Genomic DNA, 15909 nt, shown 5'->3' on the forward strand with positions numbered 1-15909 from the left:
TTATTAATCTATCATTTTATAAGTCTCATATTACTCTGGTACGATGCAATAACGCATCGAAATTTGTTGCCATTCAAGTGTGTTTCTACTATTCTTCGGTTCCGGTGAATAATAGAAGCACCTTAAAAATGCTATTATTATACCTATATAATTTTCCTACGATTGCGTTTGAAGCATTGTTTTAGTGTGCTGCGTGACTTCTTATTATTCTTTTCGATAGCCTTTTCATTTTCAAACACAACATATTCTTTTAATCGCGCTTGCCTAGTATTTTACCAATCTGTTTGACTAGTTAATCTGCTATTATAACAACAACTTTAATGCTATTGCTATCGTTTGCAATGATCGTTGCCACTACTTCTGTTATACTTGTTTCTACTACTTTTTTTTTTACTAATCATAGTATTTGAAGCCATGTTTTCTATTATATATTTCTAACGATCGTGTTGAGTGACTTGTGACATGACAGCTTAAATGCGTTTTATTTCTCTGGTTTCTCTTTTTGTTTTTTTTTATTCCTTTTGCATATTGTACGAATTTCGTTTCTGAACTGATTTAGTATACAATACACTCATTTAAGATCCTCTACTTCACCAACCACACACACAAACACATTACACAAACTACAATTTCACACAATCCAATCACACTGCTCTCCTCTCTAGAATATCCTTCTATTACAGAGTATTGTGCGTGCGAATGTTGCAAGTTCGGCATTTAACTATGTCGAGCTGAGCACAACTTCTATCAGCTCACTTAGCATAAACATACACACATACATACACTTATCGAAAGCATCGCATGAGCACAGAAGGGGGGGAAGTTAAAACCCCAACCATTTGCGTCGCGATCGATTGTTGTGTGTTGTGTGGCAGTGAGTTTGGTATCGCATAGATCAATTCCCACCCTGTAAACACCCTCCGTATCCGCGTGTGTGTTTGTTGCTGATACGCGTGCCATTTGAGGCACTCGTACTATCCGAGTGTTTGAGAACCGACGAGCATCAAAATGGTGGTGGAATCACTTGTATTAATGGTCATCTTTTCTTCTTTCTTATTTCTCTTTCCTTCCCCCGTTCCCCTTTTTTACTCCTTATTGGCTATGTCCCCTTGTGTGTGTCCGTTGGTCTTCTTGGTCTCGGCGGAACACCTCTCATGCATGTGCTACTACTACTACTACAGATATCCTACCGCTCAAGACTACGACCACGACGAGCGCCATATTGAAAGGAGCTGGTGGTGTCCCTGCCCTTGCACCTGCGTCGACGACTGCCATCGTTGGCAAGCGCATCACCTCGTCTCCGGGTGGCGGCGGTATCTCGGGAGGAACAGCGATAGTCACAAACGCCGGTGGATCGCCGACCACTATCTCGATCATGAAAATGGATGCTGGTCCGAATCGTAGTGGTGCACCGGAGTTGGTACCGTCGTCCAACTCGTTGCGCGGGTCGGACGGAGCGAGTATTAATATGTCGGGCAAGAAGCTGGTCTCTGTGACCCAGGGAAAACCGCTCGGTCATCCGCGCATCAAGTACTCGCGCTTGAAAAACCCTTTCCAGAGCAGTATCACTGCTGGTACGGGATCGTCAACCTCCTCCACGGTGTCCCTGCCGATTCTAACCATCCCGACAGTGACACCATCGTCCGGTGCGGTGCTGCAGGAAGTGCGTCTTCCAGCACGGGTGCAAGATGTGCCAACAAGCACCACCACCGTGGCCGTATCCGAGCGGCAGCTTTTGAACTTTTCGCTCTCACGTAAGCTCGGCGGGGTCCAGCAGCATCCACAGCAGCACGTCACGATAGCGGCAGGAGGTGGTGGAGGCCCGGCCGGTTTGACCGCGATCAGTGCCATCCAGCAAATCCCGATCGCGGCCGCCCTTGGGCGCGGCAACTCGGTCACACGTTACACCGCGGTGAACGAGTACGAGACGTCCGGCTCGAATACTTCGCAGAGTGCCGATTTTCCGCCCGGCATGATCGACGATCTCGACTACTCGGTGATCGATGACATGGATCTGTCCGATGAGGTGCAGACAAACTTTAGCAACGCGGTCGCGGCTGCTGCAGCGGCCTCCGAGGCAGCCACCAATCTGACTTCCGCGCAACAGCAACAGCAGCAGCAACATCAAACGGTGGCACTGGTTGCCACTGGTAAGGCCTCCCCATCGGACTTGGACAACAACGGATCTCAGAGCGATGATGAGGACGAGGACGGTGATCAGGATATGAAGGACGACATGTACGACGATGACGATGATCTGTCGCAGAAGGGTGGCAAGGGCAGGAAGTCGGATTCGAGTGCGAGCGGTGGTTCGAAGCTGCTGAACACGGCTGTCGGTGATAGCAAGTACGCGCTGCTGGCCAACACCAACATCATGACAAAGTTCGAGTACACGGTCAACGACTCGTCGATGGTAAGTGACACGGACGATGGTGAGGTGCGCCAGTACGTGTGCCGGCACTGCGGCAAGCGCTACCGCTGGAAGTCGACCCTGCGTCGCCACGAGAACGTCGAGTGCGGTGGCAAGGAGGCGTCCCATCAGTGTCCGTACTGCAGCTACAAAGCCAAACAGCGTGGCAATCTCGGTGTACACATACGCAAGCATCACGCCGACATGCCGCAGCTCGAGAGTCGCCGCAAGTCGAACAAGTCGCGTGACTCGATGTAATCCTTTTCGGTACGCCGGCTCTCCTCTCGCCCCACATCCTAAACAGCCTCCACCAAAATCAATTCGAACCATCCCCGATGCAAAAGTGTGTCCCGGCGTAGAGGGTTCACATTACTTTCCATCGCCTATGAAGCAAAGTGCAACCGACTGAAATTACTTTTCTTTCTACCTCACTGGACAGATTTTGCTTTCGAAAACTTTCTGTACCACAATTCTCTTGTAGAATGATATTATTTTACAACGAGGTGTCTAAACGAAATGGTTCATTGTTGCGATCATGAATCGGATAGTTTTTGGTTGTTTGCGTTTGGTTAAAATCGATCACCAGTCATTTTAAAAAAACATAAAAATTAAAACGCATTTGATCGTTTTGAAAACGTATAACTGCAGGAATTTAAAGATCCACAAACAAATCGAAATATACAGATCATAGTATCCTTTGCTTCAATGGACATAACATTTTCCCGACCCCTTCCTTGCCAACCATTCCTCGTTCCTTATTCGTGGGGATTTTGCCATCCATGGAAACCGGATTTTCTTTAAATCGTAAAGCATAACAGCCAAATTTGCTGCGACCGATCGCGTCCGTACGGAGCGTGGCCCGTCGTCACGTGGCCCGGTCGCATTACTTTTAACCTGCTCTCCTTTCTTATAGCTAGCTGGATCAGTGACAGTTTAAATGATTTAAGTATTTTACTTATGACTATTATCTATCGGTTTGATGTACCGTTTAAGCTTAAGTGTATGTGTGTCCCGGTGTGCGCTAATAATAGTCTCTAGTAGAATAGCAGTTTAGTTCACGACTTTACTTTATCTCTGTTGCGTTTGCCATTTTCAAGCTTAAGTTCAAGGAGTGAGCAACTTATCGACACGATCGTCCCCTCTCGTTCTGCTACATTTCAAAGTTCGGTTTTTGCACTGTGAACGTTTACACAACAGCATTTACATACATTTGCGTTTGAGATAGTTGTCTAATTATCGTTATACGATACATAAATTGGCACGCAAAAACACACACCAGCGAAGCGGATCCGCAGATGCTTTGGGTAAAGAAGGGTGTGCTGTGTGTATACTTTATTGTATTTTTTATTTAGACATAGGATCGCAGATCGTATCGATTAAAGTAAGGCATGGAAGGTTTTCACTGGAATGCTTTCATTTCTGGAACGTATTGTTAAGAAATGAAATGGTAAATAATATCAAAATGTGTGTGTTAAAGTAAACTTCACTCCTTAACATTATACAACATTACACAACTGTCGGAAGATTTAAGAGTGCATTTTATGTTTGTATGGAGTTATGTGGCAGAATTGATTGGCATCGTATTATATCGATTGTGTCAAAAATTTGTTTTTGTTTTTTCCCCTTTTCAATCATTACAAATCATTTGTGGGCGATGCAAAATATGATGGGAAGGTGCTCAACACCCGATACCATCTTTAAGATTCGCAGAAGGAGTAACTATTTTTGCTGAACCTTAATCCATCTGCATTGGAAAAGAAAAGCAACAGCAACAAAGCAGATGTAATATTGCCGTAAAGAGAATATAATATTATTATAAGAAAAGATCAAAAGAGAGCAATGTTCTTTACAAGAGAACACAAAATTATTTACGGAGGAGCTTCATAAGAGCCACAGAGAGAGTTAGATACAAAAAAAAGCACATGAAAGTAAAAGGAATGAAAATATTCAAATGTCGGAATGGGAGTAAGAATCGTGCTAAAACAAATCAGTTACTAGAGTAAAATGCGTGTAAGAATATAAGCGAAGATGCAAAAACAACTGTTGAATACAGGAGAAAAAAGTAAAAAGTATGTAATTTAAGAGAGTGTAGAAGTATATGATCCTTTGTCGTATCCTTGTGACGGTAGCAAACGTGTAAACGATTAGCATCAACATTTATTTTCTGTATAGGATGGATGCCACTCAAGAACACGTATTTTATATATAAAAAGATAAGAAAAAGTTTAAGCACACACCACAAGCAGCAAAATGAAGCCAAATATCGATGCCGTGTTTGAAGGAGGGGTGGGGGGAGGGGACCACGGTTAAATTTGTGTGCTAATTTGAAAAGTGCAGAAAAAGTAAAACGAAAAAAAAAACATAAAAAAAACTGACACAGGAAAAAATCCATATTTTAAGCGGCTATGTGTTACAAACGTGTAACTAATAGAACTCGAAGATGTACAAGTAAATGTGAACGTATTATAACATCATTTGCACGATGGAAAAACGTTGGAAAGGTTACAAAAAACACTGAACAAATTATACAAATCACACTCGTACATACACACACACACACACCCGAGCAACTCTAAATGAGTACAAAGAATGGTAGAAAAAAATGAAACAAAGAAAACAAAACAAAAAAGATTAGCTGATCATGAAAATTTACCGGATGTTAGTGGGAAAAGGAAAGTAAAATTAGTGCAGGAACAAAATATTCGCGTAAGTTTAACACATTTAAAAACAAAAAACACAGAACAAGTTATTAGTACAAGCCATGTAATCGACTTTGTTTTTATTTACGGTGTAATTGTAACGGAAAAATCGAATAAGTGCAATGGACTTAGAGTGATGAAATATCACAAAGCCTCCCTTTCCCGATTCAGTGACTACCTAAGACTTGTTGTGAGTGTGAGCTTGTGTGAAAGTGGATGAACAGAACTGTTGTTGTAAGAAAGCGATTGCCCCAGTAGGCGTTGAATGTGTGAATGTGAGAAAAATCGAAAAGATCTGTAAAGACGTCGACATTTATTTTTTTATTTATTTATGTGACCGTTGCTAGATCTCTTATCATTTTTATGTATGTCCTTTACTGTGTCGATCAGCATACACGTCATTACACCTTCATTACCTTCCTTCTCTCCTTCCTTCCTTCATGTTCCTGATATCCTTCAGGGATCGTTATACAAGTTTCTTCTTCTTTGTCGTTAGGTTGACGGTTTACAAAAAAAAAAAACAAATTAATTGAAAAAAATATTTCACTAACATGATTTCTTTCTTTCTTTTTCAGGTAAACCACTGTTCTGGACGAGGATAGAAACCAAAGCAAAGACATTTGAGATATTGTCTGGTCCATTGAAGTGAAAAACTGCTAGAAGCAGTAGTGATTGCCAGGATCAAGAAATGAATGAACGGTCTTAGATTAAAACTAATTCTGATTTTTCGTTTCGTTTCTGACCCATATTTAATACCTTATCCCCACCAATCCCCTTCCACCTTTTCTTTTTTCACCAAATCAACTTCCTCAACTTATACCGCATTTTCAGGCAACTTCATCGAAACGACGTCGAGCGTAGTAATGGCTGCGGCTGTGGCTGCCTACGCCTCGACCGTGGGACCATCGGGAGAGTTGCTGTCTCGTATGCGCGATAATGCCGCATCCTTACACCAACCCCCTTCACCATCATCGACTCCTTCGTCTAGCCAGTCGTGGCTAATGTGGAAATATTTGGAAAACAAATACAAATACTCCCAAGCCTTTGGTGGCAGATCGGGCCGGATCGATGGTGGCGGGAAGTGTGGTGAGGACGCGCCGCAACATTATCAGCAGCAAGCCGAGCAACAGCAGCAGCAGCAACAACAGTTGTTACAGCAGCTACAAGAGGCAGTGGCAGCTGGCGTAGTCGTCGGGGCTGAGACGAGAAATATGGTCTACAAATGTCGCCAGTGTGGCAAACTGTACCGCACCAAATACACCTGGAAGCGACACGAGCGCAAAGAGTGCGGTGTGAAGCCCCAGTTTCACTGTGGCCACTGTGATTTCGCTACCAAATACAAACATAATCTTAAGACGCACAACCGTATCAAGCATGGTGAGGAAGAACCATTTGGCGGGAATGCAATCGGAGCATTCCCGCACGGTGTTAGTTATCCTCCAGCCGAAACGACGGTTGCGACATCGAGTTCCTTAAGCGTGCTGGCGGACGTAGCGGCTACAGTTTGCACGAGTACCAAGGAACCTGTCGTTAGCGGTACTGACACTGCCGCCATGCGTATCACACCGACCAACATAGTTGAATTCGATGTCAATGATAACGTGCCGGCAGGCAATGACAGTCCTAACGACAGCGTTCATCCCAAAACTATTGGTGGTAACGCTGCCACTGTTGCGTCTAACTCTGACAGCAACGTCGTCGCGGTTTGTAGTAGTAACGACCCAGACCGGGATACCACCGGAAGTCGATTACAACCAACTGAAAACACTAGTGCCTTAGCAGCAGGTAGCAGCAATAGTAGTAGCCGTAGTACTAGTACCAGCAACACACCGGTTCTGTCGTAATGACGCCTGGAACAAAAGCAAGAACAACCCACCAACAGAGTTGATCATTTGATTGTTAGTTGCATTTTATATTGCATTTCTCAAGCTACGTAGGGTGTCCTCCTTCTTATAAATCGTTATAAATTTTGCTATTATTTTTCATTGTTGAAAATAATATTTTTCATCATTCCTTTACAAAGTAAGCAGATTTCATTGTCTACTTTAAGCTTTATCTTCATCCATTTTGAATTTGTTTTGGTTGAATTATTTATTCAAAGCATTTTAGCAAAGCTTGCTTCTGTTATCGCTTTCATTTGTTTTGTACATTCCAAAGCACAATCTTTTTTTTTCTTAGTGAAATTTTTGAAATTTAAATTGTTTTTTTTTGTATGGTTATTATGGAGATTTAAAATTTAATTTTGAGTTATAGATGGTTTGCTTCATAGAAGGTGCATTAAATATATGATCGAATTTAAAAAAAAAATACACAAACACGTGCCAAATTGACAAGTAAACTCGGAAAACGAACTCCTAGTGTGCTCCCGATTAAGCTGGAGAGGTTAAGGATTTCAAAGTTACGAAACAAAAACCAAAAACCTAAGAAATATGGAACATTACATAAATCAATTTATATAGCTATTAGCAAAGTATTTTGTTTACCAATTGTAGTTTGAGATAAAAACACAGAAGAATAACCCCAAATGTGTTTTTGAATCGGATTCGACAGGAGGTATCATTTGGTGTACAGCATTATTCAGAATAATTGTAATTTGTACGCGCAAAGTGGTGCCATATTTATCAACATGTAGAGCCATATTAATCTTCAAGAATGTGCAATATTATCATATCTCTTCGAGAGTAGTATATACCGCCGGGGTATATATTAAACTTATGCCAAAAGAAATACAGAAAAAGTGCAAGATAATTCTTTATATTTATACGAAACATTTGTTGAAACAAGTGTGTAGTTCAGTAAGCTATAAAAAAACAAACATTAAAAGCACAAAACAACATCATGTTTTCGACTTCGTTAGTTCGGCGTTGTATTTTCGTTGTTGAGTGCTTAAGCTCTGCCAAGCGTGTCAGATAAGGGCTTTTGCAATATTATGTTACTTGCTAATGCTTTCCATTTACTGTACAATTTCAGGTGCCTTGTAAATTTGTCCATTAACTTTACTAATCTTTCGTGTTAATAAGGAGAACGGCAGCTAGAATTTTTATTTAGTGTGTTAAGCTTTTTAAAGTTGTTTCTTTTACTTCTGTGGCGAAACCCCTACTGGTCGTTCTTTATTTTTCTTTATCGGTTGAATGTATAACACAAATATGCAAACAGCTGAAACAAGCAATGCCATTGTTGTTTGTGTTGGTTTTAAGAGGTGTTCTAGGATTAACACTAATATTCAGCTTTTAATTCCTATCACTCATCCATCTCTTCCTGGAATTACGTCTTTGTACAATGAATAAGTTATGTTTCGAGTTGTTTTATTTTTTTTTATCTTAAACTTGGATTTGTATTTGTGATGTACTTTTTCTTTTCCGTTAATTTCATTCAATTCCCCTGTCATTCCTTTTATTTTCTCTAATTTTTATTCCTTTATTAGACCTTTGATAGTGTTTATTTTGTTATTTTTCTAATTGATGTTTTTTCTTTTTTTTCTTTTTTCGTATGTTTTGTGTGTGTGTTTGTTGTGTTGCTTTTGTGCTTGCTGTGTGCGTGTGTGTGCGCGCGCGCGATTTGTTTTGATGTCAATTATGGCAACGCAATCAAACAAATTTGCTGCCAAATGGAACATTCCTTCTTTGCGAACGGTTTGCGTTTGGTGTGCAATGTAATGTGTGTGTGTGTGTGTGTGTGTGTGTGTATGTATGTATGTATGATATCTTGATCCCCCATCCCGAATCGTGCATCCCTTGCGGTCCCCTTTACCTTTCCGCATTTCGCACGTGTCACGTGTCCGTGCGGTGTGCAGCGGAGGATTTGAGCATCACAAAAATAGCCGGCCTTACCTGGGACCAGCTGGATGCGCGCCTCTCGATGGCGGCGGCTGGTGGCCCCATGCCACTGGTGACCACGCTCCGCGAGGGACACCATCCGCTGATATTTCCTCGCGACCTCTCGGTGAGCCCGGTCAACGTGAATCGCACCTCGTCAGCGTCATCCTCCTCGTCCTCGTCCGTCGGTGGCGGAGGCGGTGGCACTGCGGCGACGACGGGGACAGCCGGTAGCAACGGGGCGACCGGGGGTGCCAGCCTCCTCAACAACAACAACAACAATAACACGAGCAACAACAACAACAACAACAACAGGAGTGGATCGGCCGCGGAAGGGTCCATCCGGGGCGGTGAGGGTGGTAGTAACAACAGCAGCGCCTCGTCCCTGCAGTTGGCCGTCGAGCTTTCCGGGTATGGGTTCGCGTGTCCGGACTGTGGTCGAACGTACAAGCTGAAATCATCGCTACGGAATCACCAGAAATGGGAGTGCGGCAAGGAGCCCCAGTTCCAGTGCCCGTACTGCGTGTACCGGGCGAAGCAGAAGATGCACATCGGCCGGCACATGGAGCGCATGCACAAGGAGCGATATTTCAAGGTCGAGGGCGACAAGGTGATAGCGCTCGAGGATCCGGCTAGCTTGGCGCTGGACCTGAACCATACCGTCTGAGGAGGAGCAACAGGGAGCAGGTGGCACATGTACGCCGTTAGCGCGGACATGCAAGGTAGGCGAGCTACCAATTCAACCATTAGCCGTTAAGTGTTAAACAAAGCAACAATCAAACCAAGCCGCCGTTCATCACATGCGGTCGTGTGTGGTGCGGACATAAACAATCGTGGAGTACAAGAGGAGACGACGGGGGGAGAGTGTGCACGTCATTGCCATCGCACAACCACGAGCAGAAGAAGAAGACGAAGGGTAGGCAGTAGGACGACGAAACCGGGAGAAGCAGGATCTTGTCAGGGATAGCCGGAGGATCGGAAGCCATACAGAGCGTAGGAAGGTGAAGTTTTGATGTGCGCGACTTAGTGTTTCGCACCCGATAGTACAGAGTTTTGATATAGAGAACCTATTGCTAGTAATCCGTTTTATACTGTGTGCATGCATGTGTGTGGCCACACCGGAAGGCAAAACGGGGACAGAGAAAAGCGAGAGTTTATGTGAGTGATTGATAGCAAGAAAGGATAGAGAACCCTTTCTGGGTGGTGGTCCCATGCGCACAGATAAACCCCCATACTCATTTGAGACGTAATAATTAGATGATAATTGTTTTGCTTTGCAAGGGCTGCAGGAATGTGAGCTCATCTCATCATGTTCAATGAGAAAGGAAATATCCGTACTATTAGGTTAGGCGCATGAGCTATCGTTGGGGATACTTTATGCACTTACCATACCATGCATCATACGCTGCTGAAAGAGAGAGAGAGTTAACATCTATGCCATCGTTGGGGAACGATTGCAAGCAGCGGAATTGAAACGTTTCTCGCATTTTTGCACTATTTGTAACTGAACTATTCGATTTTACCAGTCTTCCACACAAAGTGCAAAACAAAAAAGAATTTGTATATGATGATTTAGAAAACGCACACACAGAGAAACACTCAGCTTTATCATTCCCCGCCATTAAGTAGAGATCGTGTTAGAGTTTTATGGTTTATGCTTAAGAAGCAGCGCGCACACAAGGGGGCAAAAGTGGGTGTGGCGAGTTTTATAAACATTGTGCGGGTTTGCAAGTTACGCATTATATAATATTGTTAGATCATGGTAAAACAAACCAACACCAACAAAATCAAGCATTCCATTTGCAATCTGATTGATATGATATTGATACGGAAAAAAGGACCATTTATTGACCAAGAGCACCAGAGTAGGAGGGAGTATAAGTAAGTGAATTTAAGACACAAAAACCAGAATTCCATTTTTTTTTCTTTTCATCTTGTTATGTAATGAATTCCAACTTTGTAAAAGACGATTGAATATAAATTTCTACCAAGCAAAAGACCGAATGAATCGAATTGTAGCACAATTCAACAATAGTGAGGCGAAATTGTAACAAAAATTATTTTTTTTTTCCTCTGTTCAATTACGATACGTACAGGTCTCAAAATGACCTCAAAAACAATGAAAAAAATTAAACACGGTAGCAGTTAGTCATTTCGGATAGTAAAAACGAATTCTTACAATGCGGAAATTGATTTGGTTCATGCAACGTATTGCCGTATTTTACGGATTATATTGTACAATGGTTAGCCCTTGATTTATAAAACTCCTAATACTCATAATACGGCTGAAAGGCAATGTCGCAATACATTCAATCGAACTCAGCGATTAGACTTTTTTATTGACACAACATCCCCACACTGGACGCAAAAGCTCAAATCTCTTTTCTCCTTCTTCTTCAATGGCCCGCTCGCAGTTGAGCACGTCGTGCTGACATGGCCTGGTCAAATCCCTTTTCCAAATGCGAAATCGAAGTAATGTTCGTGTGAACATAAATTTGATTTTAAACTAACTAGATTCCCGTAAAAACTGAAACTTGAAATATTTAATGGGTACTAAATACGAGTAAGCAATATAATCTGTAAAACATGGTTGGTTCGTCAGAAGAAAAAGGTAGTTCGTGCTCGTACCGAAAACTACCGGCTTTGGACCGAAAATATGTTAAATGCACAAACGGCAAAATTAAGCACAACAGTATCATCACGATATACCTCTTTGGTATTCACCATTTGAGCCATTCTTAGTTCCGTTATTGGTTTGTGCTGCACCACTGGGTGGTTACCGTTTTGTTTGTTGTCTGTTATACATGTGCTCCTACACATCTAAAATCAGTATTTAGCATTCCAGTTAGAGATATAAATATATATATTGCCATCGCAATCAAAACTGCTGCAGGATGTTAAATGTTTTGACACAAAGAACACAGCCAGGAATCGCTTAAATGAGAATGGGAATGTGATACAAGCAAACACAAATCAACGAAGTCAACAAGACACACAGGATACCCGAAATTAGGTCTAACGTAGCGTAGAATTGATTTAAGATTAACGCATTTATTTAGAAGAAACATGCAAAGGATAGTCCAACGGTGGATTTGAAATTTGCAAGTTGAATGGAGTATCAGAAAAAAAATTAACTTTACAGTATCTGGCATTTTGCAGTAAATTGCACGTGCAGTGTAACAGCTTGCTGAAATAAGGTTTTTTTGGTTCCCCTTATGAGCATAATTAAATATTTTTTTACGGTTTTGTTTGTTTTGAACCACTCATCTGTACACATGGCTTTTAATCCACTGACACGTACTACTGATATTTTGGGGTCTTTCTTTTTGTTTCTTTGAATTTTTGAAATAATTCATTAAAGGATAATTCAACAGAACCCTGTACTCGGAGGAAGTTCTGCTCAAGGGAACTAAAACCTCTTTAAAACGCAACATAACATCAATACCCAGCGCATGTTTAACAAAGCCTCATTAGGCAATCGCCTACACTTGAAAGGGCGACAGATTATTAGGATTTTATTGTTCTAAAAATTGTTACCGTTTTTTTTTTATACATACGCACACTCACACACACACACCATCCGCTAATCCACCCAATCCGGAAGACGTGTTGGGAGTTTGGAAAACCTGATACGCGACCGGGGTGGGGTGGTGGCCTGTGGCGCGGGTATGGTGTGTGGTGCTAGCAACAGGATTAGGTTACGTTAGTGCGATACACAGCGATTAATTAATAGTGAAGAAAAACAACGTTTTACCTCAACGAAGTTCATTGTATGCAGTAGGGCTTTCTCTTTTCGTGTTGTTAAATTTCTTATTAGTTTTCTTTTCACTTTAGCGATGAACGATGCACTAATGTAAGGTCTAAATAATATGCATTTTGTATTCATAACTAACAAATGGAAAAGAGACACAAGGGCGGAAGAAAAAGAGGGCAAGACAAATAATTAAATTAGCAACAATTTGGGATTCGATTGTTTTCGACACAATCAGGGGCAGGAATCCAGGTTGACAAATATGACAAAAAAAAAAAAAAAAAAAAAAAAAAATAGAATGGTGATGGAATGATCGCAATAATCGAAGATTTTCATGGAGTTTGGAAGAGAGTATATTTGGCAACGCAATGAACTCAACTCACTATCGGTTCATTGCAACGCGATAGTTTCGGAAAGAGAAACAGAGAGTGATGAAGGATGTATAAAACACATTTAAAGCGCTGCAGATCACGCAGAATAAGCGTTATGTATACAGATGTTTCCTACCATATGTGCCTTGTTCTTTAACTTGTTATTTGTATTGTTTAGGTTTTATTTTTTAATGCAGTAGGACGCAGAGAAAACAAAAAACTCAAAAAGTTTATGTTGAAGGACATGTGAAAATGACACAAAAATTATCATCGAACTAGAAAAGCTTTCGCACTTGATCATAAGAAGCGATCGGAAAAGGATCACTCGTGGAAAAGAGTGTTTAAATCGAAAAATTTGATTAATTTCACAAGAAAAAAAAGGTGTTACAAATATTTCTCGCGCAACAATCCCCTTTACACCGGCGAGCAAAGCGTATATAGTGAAGTAAGCAATTTTGTAAAAAAATGAAAAAAAGGAACGCCTTGATCGTTGACCAGGCGCGTGTTTCGAATGTTTGCCATGTTTTTAAGCTGATCAAGTGTGCGTGTGTGTATGTTGGGGTTGCGATCGGGGGCAACAGAAGTAAATTTATCTTTTTTGATGATCACAGCTTGTGCACAAATCCTGTTTTCCCACGAAATAAACTCCTTTTTCGCTGTAACATTCCGCAAACAAAAGTATGCTCCCGAATCCTAATACCTGCACACCACACCCAGCGAACCCCCTCCGCCAATTATTCATCACTCAGTGAAATTGATATGATATCTAGCATATAGGTCGAGCAGTTAGTTGGTATATACATTTAGATTAGAAAAAGGAAAAGGAAGTGGGATCAGAAGGAGCATGAAAAAAGGACATAAGCAATCGATCCCAAGCGCCCATATGCGATGATGGACGGCGAGGTGACGAGATGTGTTGCATAGTGTTAATCTTACCATAAAGTCTATCCGATCTGAGCGATGCGGACATAGTGGAATGAAAAGAATGTCCTCGAATGGGGAAGCATAATAGTTCATTCCACTATAACGGAACGTAAACGCCGATAGAAAAGAGCGAAAGAAGGATGCAGGAGCAGACAGACCTGTGTGTCATAAAGCTGGTTCCCAATCCGGTATTGTTGAGTCTTTCTTTTATGTTTCGGTTCGCGTTTGCTGCAGTTGAGAAAGAAGGCGTGCAAAATAGTAAGTGCACGAGAAGTGCTGGTCAAGAAAATTGCAGCAGCGATAAACATGCCATAAAACCTTTTTTCGTTTCATTGTAAATAGTTCGGCAGGCTCGAGAGAACACGTGCGCTACGGTAATAGCACCAAGGTGAAAATAGAACCAGGGAAGCAACATACTCGGCACCCCCATATAGAAATTTCATCGGCATATCGGGACAATATGAAACGCGGAAGCGTAAAAATGCAAAACTCTACCATGGAATATATAGGATATAGGGAGGAGCGTATTTCGTGCGGTTGGAAAGGAGTCAATGCAAGAAGAAAATCAAACAGACAAATCATCATCTCAGGCAGTCCGATGTTACGAATCAAACGGTTAATACTGACAATCGCATCGGCATACTAGATCGTTCGCTACACGGACACTCATAGGGAAAGCTAGTAGGGACAGAATAGCGTGTGATCGACCGGGACGAACCGTTCGTGTTTAGTGTTGCTCGACATGTTCATGTAAATGACATAAATACTGGTTTCGTTGCATTTTTAACGGTAAAAAACTGGCGTTTACTGACGCTTACTTGTTTCGGGTTTTCCAAAAACACATTTCGAGCTGCTTTAAAGAAGTAACCATCCCATCCCTATTTACGCACTCTATTTCCACTGCCAATAGTTTGCCATTGGCACATACATCTTTCATCTTTACTTCACGCTCCATACGCTGAAGTGCGTGTGTGTGTGCTTTTAATTCTGCGTTCTAGGCGACTCTAAGGTGACAAAGTCGAAGTTATATTCGGGAAACAAATACTTCATCATGTTGGGGAAAACAAAATTTTTAAAAAACACCATGTCATGAATTCCGTTCAACGACCAGAATCATGTAGTACAATGCATGTTTGCATCCTTTCTGGTATGTATTTGGGGCCGGTCCCCCCATGCGGTGCAGCGCTCTTGTCATCACGCAAACAGAACACAGCACCCTGTAAAGGAGTGTGCTTTCTTTGCTGATTTCCTCTGATTTCCGCCAACCGGAAAAGGATGTAATGAAAAAAGTGAACATACCATCGTTAAGCATGGAATTGTAAGTTTTTAGTGGGTTAAGAAACAGAAAGCAAAACAAACATACACATATGCGTAAAAGTAGAATAAGTCATGAGCGGTTGTTGAGAAGCAATTACACACCGGCTTGGTCGAGAGGAGCAAAGACACTTTCTACCTTCTATTCCAACTGTTCTGTGTCGTTCCGTCTAAAGGTAGCCTTTTTTTATAAATCTTTTATTTACCTTTGTTTCGTTGTTTTAAACTATGTATTCTGAATACTCATTAATTTAAAAGAAAAAAAATGAAAATGAAAATTCGATCAGGACAGGACAATCGCAATATATCTACGACCCCGACACGGTGCAAAGACAAACGAATTTGGGGCACACACAGGTGGTGACAGCGATCGCGTTCACTCATCACACGATCGTTTTAACATTCCGAAGCAAGCAAAAAAGACACTTTACTACTACGGGGTTACTACTACTGTTCTTGTATCGAATGTTTCGTTTTGCTCTTCGTACTCTTTAATGGGAAAACAAACAAACAAATCTTTTTAAATTGTCGACAGTAAACATTGCGCAACTGTAACTGCAAAAAAACATATAAATGCGTTCATAGCCATAATAGTGATTGTAGAAGCAACAGTGAAAATAATGAG

At 41.6% G+C, this 15909-nt stretch overlaps 1 protein-coding gene across 3 annotated transcripts in view; it reads left to right on the top strand.

Annotated features, from left to right (window-relative positions):
• Positions 1-3022, top strand: part of LOC131282417 (longitudinals lacking protein-like) — a 67166-nt gene extending 64144 nt beyond the window's left edge. For all 3 annotated transcript variants that reach the window (XM_058311878.1, XM_058311895.1, XM_058311887.1), the window contains one exon: positions 1182-3022. In XM_058311878.1, coding sequence (XP_058167861.1) covers positions 1182-2668 — 1487 coding nt within the window. In that variant the 3' untranslated portion in view covers positions 2669-3022. The remainder of the gene's footprint in view (positions 1-1181) is intronic.
• The last annotated feature ends 12887 nt before the right edge of the window (positions 3023-15909 follow it).

Source organism: Anopheles ziemanni, chromosome 2 (genome assembly GCF_943734765.1).
Source record: "Anopheles ziemanni chromosome 2, idAnoZiCoDA_A2_x.2, whole genome shotgun sequence".
Lineage (NCBI taxonomy): Eukaryota > Metazoa > Arthropoda > Insecta > Diptera > Culicidae > Anopheles > Anopheles ziemanni.